The following is a 7,094-nucleotide window of genomic DNA, read 5'->3' on the forward strand; positions in this document are numbered from 1 at the left end:
GTGAGCTGTAATGCCACGGCACTCTGCCCAGGGGGACAGCTTGAGGCTCTGTCTCAAAAAAAAAAAAAGAAAAGAAAAGAAAAAAGGAACTGAAACCACTTGCCTTAAACAAACAAAACGAAAAGGGGTAAGACTCCTTATCTGGCCTGCCTGGAACCTCCTGGGCTAACCCTATTGTTGTGTCCCTTGATGCACCCAGGGCAGCTGTGAAGTCCTGAGGCTGATAGACCTTGGGGAGTGCCCCTCCTACTACAAGTGGGTCTGGCAGCATCTGGAGCTGGTAGACAACAAGCCTCTGAGCCAGCACTTCATTGGTGAGTTGTTCCACCACATCTGGCAGCAGGGGGCACCCTAAGCTTATCCTGTTTTTTATTCCTAGCCCATAGAATCAGAAATCTGAGCCAGAGAGCCCTGCAGGGGACTTGGTTTGATCCCTTCTTCTACCAGCTGTCTTCACTTCCAGCCTCTTCTTGAGCCTTTTCCCAGTAACTCTTTAGGTTGTCCCAGGTGGCCTCACACATCTCATCCCCCTCCCCAGCACTCGTCTGCTTTTTAGATCTTGGTGTAAACATTCCTTCCTCAGATATAGCTTCCTGATCTCTCACGCTGGAATCACCATCTTCCATCTGCCATTGTGTCCAACTCTAGTGACTCATGTTTCTCTTCTGTGGTATTTAGCCCCACTGAAATCATACAACTTAATATGAGATGGTTATTAAATATTTGTCTCTCTTGCTAGAATATAAACTCTATCAGGGCAGCCTTTGTATCCCCAGAGCCTGATTCCACGCCTGGCATCTAGCAGGTACTCAGAAGCTAATCACAGAGTGAATGGTAGCTGTTGTGGGTAGGCACCTCAGGAGGCTGAGGCAGGAGGGTGAGTTGAGCCCAGGAGTGTGAAGTTCCTGCGAGCTAGGCTGATGCCATGGCACTCTAGTCTGGGCAACAGAGTGAGACTCTGTGTCAGATCTCTCTTAGCTGTTCTATATGGTTATAGACACATCGCAGGTTGTAAATATGTGTGCACACTCTTCAGAGGGAGAATATCTGGTCCCGGTTACTCCATCTTGGCTGGAAGCAGAAGTCTAGATTGTGTTTTAATAGCTGAGTGTTATTCTATTATGTGGAAATACAATAATTAATTAAACTCTCTTTTACAGATATTTTGAGTTACTTCCAATTTTTTACCTTACTGTGGTGAATTCCCTGGTGCATTTAGCAAGGAAACATATTGGACAAATCCTTAGAGTCACTGAATCAAGTAATTGATCCAGTGTACATATTTATGTACATTTAAATATTGATGGATATTGTTGGATGCCTTTCAAAAAGGTCATAATACCTTTCAAAAAGATCATATTCAGGCTCAGTGCCTGTGGCTCAAGTGGCTAAGGCACTAGCCACATACACCTAAGGTGGCGGTTTTGAAACCAGCCCAGGCCCGCCAAACAACAACGGCGGCTGCAACCAAAAAAAAAAAAATAGCTCGGTGTTGTGGCGGGTGCCTGTGGTCCCAGCTACTTGGGAGGCTGAGGCAGGAAACTCGCTTGAGCCCAGAAGTTGGAGGTTGCTGTGAGCTGTAATGCCACGGCACTCTACCCAGGGGAACAGCTTGAGACTCCATCTTAAAAAAAAAAAAAAGGTCATATTCAGGGCTTTTATATGTGTTCTGTCAAGCTGGGTCTATTTCTTATGGAGTTCAGATTTATTTTTTTTTTTTTGTTTTTTTGTTTTTTTTTTTTTTTTTTTTGAGACAGAGCCTCAAGCTGTCCCCCTGGGTAGAGTGCCCTGGCATTACAGCTCACAGCAACCTCCAACTCCTGGGCTCAAGCGAGTCTCTTGCCTCCGCCTCCCAAGTAGCTGGGACCACAGGCGCCCGCCACAACGCCTGGCTATTTTTTGGTTGCAGCCGTCATTGTTGTTTGGCGGGTCCGGGCTGGGGATTCGAACCTGCCACCTTAGGTGTACGTGGCTGGCGCCTTAGCCAGTTGAGCTATAGGCGCCGAGCCCCAGATTTATTTTGTTAACATTAATTTTCATAGTTGATTTAACACTAGAGGTCTCTTTTTCAATAAATGTTATTGAGGTATACTTTTTGTTTGTTTATTTATTTGAGACAGAGTCCCACTCAGTTGCCCTGGGATTGAGAGCCGTCATCACATTGTAGCTCACAGCAACCTCACTCTTAGGCTCAAGCAATCCTCTTGCCTCAGCCTCCTGAGTAGTTGGGACTACGGGTGCCCACCACAATGCCCCCCTAGTTCTTCTAGTATTAGTAGAGATGAAGTCTCACTCTTACTCAGGGTAGTCTAGAACTCCTGAGCTCAGGCAATCTTCCCACCTTGGCCTCCCAGGGTGCTAGGATTACAGGTGTGAGTCACTATTCCCAGCCCAAGGTATAATTCTTATACAGTAAAATGCATGCATTTTACATATGTAGTCCAATGAATTTTAACAAATGTATACCTCTGTGTAACCACCAGAATCAAGTTATAGAACATTTCCATCACCCCTAAAAGGTCCTTCACTCCCCAGTCAATCTCTACCCTTCACCCTTGACCTAGGCAACAACTGATCAGCTTTCTATCCCTGCAGGTTATATTTATCTTCCCAGGGTTTCATATAAATGGAATCACACAGTATGGATTCTTCTGTGTCTGGTTTTTTTGACTCAGCATAGTATTTTTGGTTTGCTTCTTTTTATTTCTGAATTATACTTCTTTGGAGATCATTTTAATAACTTATAGAGGGCCCCATATATGCTGGCACTGAGTATATCCCACACTTTATCTGTAGTCCTTACGGTGGTCCTCCAAGGGCTCTAAGGATGACTAGTCCTAGTCATCCATCTATCTTTTATTGTCACCCCTGCCCCAATTTGAAATCCTAGTTTAAAAGCTGGGATAAGTGTGATCTGTTAATGGAATGATAGTTAGGTTTTAGTCAAACAGACCTGAATTCAAATCCAAGCTTCAGTCCTTTTCTAGGTGGCTGGAACTCTCTGCTGTTCATCTTATCTCCTAGATTAGGCTAATTACACTTATCTGAATGTAACACTTGGGAAGGCTCTAGCACAGGGATGTTACCTGGAGGTCACAGTGTTTTTCTTTTTTTTTTTTTTTTTTTTTTTTTTTTTTTGAGACAGAGCCTCAAGCTGTCCCCCTGGGCAGAGTGCCGTGGCATTACAGCTCACAGCAACCTCCAACTCCTGGGCTCAAGCGAGTCTCCTGCCTCCGCCTCCCAAGTAGCTGGGACCACAGGCGCCCGCCACAATGCCCGGCTATTTTTTGGTTGCAGCCATCATTGTTGTTTGGCGGGGCCGGGCTGGGGATTCGAACCCGCCACCTTAGGTGTACGTGGCTGGCGCCTTAGCCGGTTGAGCTATAGGCGCCGAGCCCACAGTGTTTTTCTTTTCTTTTTCTCTTAATTCCCTTGTGTGCCAGACTACCCAGGCAGGTTCCTATGATACATTTCCCCCCACCCCCGAATCTTACCTGCCAAGTATACAAAGACCCATTAATGTTTTCCTGTGCTTTTTTTAACAGAACCCTCTCCTAAGCAGAGATTTAAGGACTTCCAGATCAAATCATATCCTCTACAGGACTTCAGCTATTTGAAACTTCTGCAACTCCAGAAAGCCTGGAGTCAAGAGGGGTCACGTTTCAGTAGGACACTCAAAACCTCAGGAGATAGTCTCCCAAAGCTTTTTGGCCCTAAAATCAAGTAAGCTTAGCCCTTGGCACATGGAAGAGCCCAGATTGTGATTGAAAAGGGGGCTATAACTTACATGGCTGAATGTCAGAGATGCTGGGGAAGGGGCAGAGGTGGCAGGCACAAGCCCATCCCAAAGGGATGACTGTGTGTGTGAGACAGCCAGCCTAGAAAGGCCCTTGGTTTGCTATCTAGGACCTACCTTCTCGGCCTTGGCCTCACAGGGGTACATTAGATGGTCAGCTACTACTTTTCACTTAAGGAAGGGAGAGGAGGACAGACGTTCTGGCTCTGACATTCACTTGGTATGTGCACTGCTGAGTCCTTTTGACTCTGAGCTTCTGCAGAAAATTCTGCCCATCTAAGGGAGGCAGTTACAGCCCAGTAATAAGCACCTGGGTTTGGAGTCAGTCCAACCCAGGTTCAGATCCTGGCCTGGCCTCTCTCCTCCTTAGAGAGGATTTGACCTCTCTAAGCCTTATTTCTTTCTAGATAATAGTATCTAAGTATCAAGGTTCTTATTAATTAGCAGTTAAATGAGAATACTCTTCTGTGCCTGAGAATTATCTGATTTAATCCTTATAATAACTCCATGAGAAAATATTATTATTATCACTCCCATTTTTCTTTTTTTGAGACAGAGCCTCAAGCTGTCCCCCTGGGTAGAGTGCTGTGGCATCACAGCTCACAGCAACCTCCAGCTCCTGGGCTCAAGCGAGTCTCCTACCTCTGCCTCCCAAGTAGCTGGGATCACAGGCACCCGCCACAACGCCTGGCTATTTTTTGGTTGTAGCCATCAATGTTGTTTGGCGGGCCCTGGCTGGATTTGAACCCGCTACCTTAGGTGTATGTGGCTGGCGCCTTAGCCACTTGAGCCACAGGCGTCAAGCCATCACTCCCATTTTTCAAGTGTGAAAACCAGGGTACAGAGAAAGGTTAAGATCCAGATCACACAGGTAAGAAGTGGCAAGCCAGGATTTAGATTTGAGTATCTTGTTAAGGCTCAGTCTTTACAATTGTCACTACTGGTGTGAGGGCCGTACATACTGAGGACTGTTTTTGCCTTTCCTGGAGAAGACGAGGGGCAGAACAGGACATTCAGTGGGAACTGGCCTAGAATCAGCTCAACACTGAGCCCAGAGCAGCATAGCCCCCTCCCCTCATTACATTTGTAATTAAAATATCATAATGGCATCAGTGTCACAGTCCCCATGTCACTCCAAGGCCCACTTCACTCGAGTCCTTTGCCCGTTAACACCTCCAAGCTACTCACCTCCTGCATCACTTCTGAGTTGTTTTCTCTTCTGATGGATATTCATTCCAAGGAATCCAGGGCTTGAAATCTGAGTCCCAGTTCTTCTGAAGGTAGAGATGGAACAGACCCAGTTTCTCTGTTGTGAATCAGTAAGGGAGAAGGGATGGGTTGGATCCAGAAAGGAAAAAGAAAGGACATGCCTGGCACGTGTCGTTCACATTTGTATACAGGCCCTGGTGGGGTGGGAATTGAAGCCTGTCTTGCTTATGTGCTAGTGAGCCCAGCTACGCTCTCAGCTGGTAAATAATCTTTTCCCTACCTCTAATTCAAATAGTATAGTCTGTCTCATCCTTCTACTAGACAGACCAAAGAAACCACAACAGGACTGCCTGTGTAAAATTAGCTTCAATACAAAGTACAGGGTCTTCAGGCCACCCAGGAAACTGGTCTTTGTAGACAAATAAACAAGCCATCTCTTCTCTGCATCCTGTCAAGAAGAGCCTTAACTTTTCGTGTGTCCCCAGGAATACAGGGATTACTCAGACAGTTCTGTTAGCAATATCCTTCTCGTGTTGAGCATAAGTGGGCCCAGACATCTTGCCCATCCAGCCTGGCCCAGCTATAGGCTCCTCAGTCCCTCCCTCCACAGAGCAGCTTCCAGGTGTTCAAAGGGGCCCCAGCACTTTCTCCACCCAGGTCTCCTCCCTGTTGCATGTCACATGTCCCCAGTTCCTGGCAATGGGAGTCAGTCTCTCTCAGGGCTCAATTTTGAGTTTTCTTACCTTCTGGGAAGGCTGATTAGGCAGGGCCCTCCTCAAGCTAGCTGTGTCATAGATTAGTTCTAACAAGCTGTCAAATTTCAGATCCAAGCATGCTCAGGTGGTCAAATGTCCCATGATCAATACCAAGTATGGCGAGCTCCCTGTGGAGGCTATGGTGGGCACATACATCAAGATCCACACTGTGGAGCAAGGAGACATCTTGGTGAGTGTGCTGAGAGCTCTGTTCACCCTACAGCATGGGAAGGAACCAATGGGGGAAAGACCGCATTGATGGGAGGGTGGTAGAGGGACACAGGGCCCACGGAAAGAGCTCCCAGCAGCAACAGCTGGAGCAATTTGAGCAAATAAAATAAAGCGGTATTAGATTCTAACCCAGCCTATAAAATAAACATCCGTGAGTACATATTGATATCAATGAATAAATAATGAATAAATTAATAAATGGAGAAGAGGTAAATCTTCCAAATAATTTCTGTAGATACTCTGTACTAAAAGAGGGAGAGCGTAGATGTGGGCTGCACACAGTGACACTCCATCCAGAGAACACAGTATGGGAAGCTGGGGGAGGGAGTAACTTTGCACTAGAGAAACCTGAGAAACACTGTCTTGGCCAGGTTCAAGGGCAACATCAACAGTAATCAGTTGTGTCGATTGTATTGCCCCTTGACATGATGTGATAAAAATGGCACTTCTGTGGTTGTTCTCTTAATAACTTAATAACCCAAGCCTAATCATGAGAAAAACATCAGGAAAATTCTTTCTTCTTTTTTTTTTTTTTTTTGAGAAAGAGTCTCACTTTGTCCCCTTGGGTAGAGTGCCAGGGCATCACAGCTCACAGCAACCTCAAACTCTTGGGCTCAAGTGATTCTCTTGCCTCAGCCTCCCGAGTAACTGGGACTACAAGTGCCCGCCCCAATGGCTCACTATTTTTTAGAGACAAGGTCTCACTCGGGCTCAGGCTGGTCTTAAACTCGTGAGCTCAGGCAATTCACCCGCCTCCGCCTCCCACAGTGCTAAGATTACAGGCATGAGCCACTGCACCAGGTCCAGGCAAATTCTAATAGTGGACCATACCACAGAATACCAATTATCCCCTAAAGTTGTCAAAAGTTTTGGCTCCCACAGCCAAGGGGAGCCTAAAGAGACATGGCAATTCAATGTAATATTGCATGCTGGACGGGCTAGTGGAACAGAAATAGGACATGAGGTAGAACAGGAATTTTTTTTTTTTTTTGAGACAGAGCCTTAAGCTGTCCCCCTGGGTAGAGTGCCGTGGCATTACAGCTCACAGCAACCTCCTACTCCTGGGCTCAAGCGAGTCTCCTGCCTCCGCCTCCCAAGTAGCT

General features: G+C 46.4%; 1 protein-coding gene across 2 annotated transcripts in view; it reads left to right on the top strand.

Moving 5' to 3' along the window:
* CNBD2 (cyclic nucleotide binding domain containing 2) overlaps positions 1–7,094 on the top strand; it is a 59,047-nt gene that overhangs the window by 37,182 nt on the left and 14,771 nt on the right. For both annotated transcript variants that reach the window (XM_023512272.1, XM_003788137.2), the window contains 3 exons: positions 200–314; positions 3,546–3,723; positions 5,830–5,950. In XM_023512272.1, coding sequence (XP_023368040.1) covers positions 200–314; positions 3,546–3,723; positions 5,830–5,950 — 414 coding nt within the window. The remainder of the gene's footprint in view (positions 1–199; positions 315–3,545; positions 3,724–5,829; positions 5,951–7,094) is intronic.

Source organism: Otolemur garnettii, unplaced genomic scaffold (assembly GCF_000181295.1).
Source record: "Otolemur garnettii isolate 467f Iridium unplaced genomic scaffold, OtoGar3 scaffold00025, whole genome shotgun sequence".
NCBI lineage: Eukaryota > Metazoa > Chordata > Mammalia > Primates > Galagidae > Otolemur > Otolemur garnettii.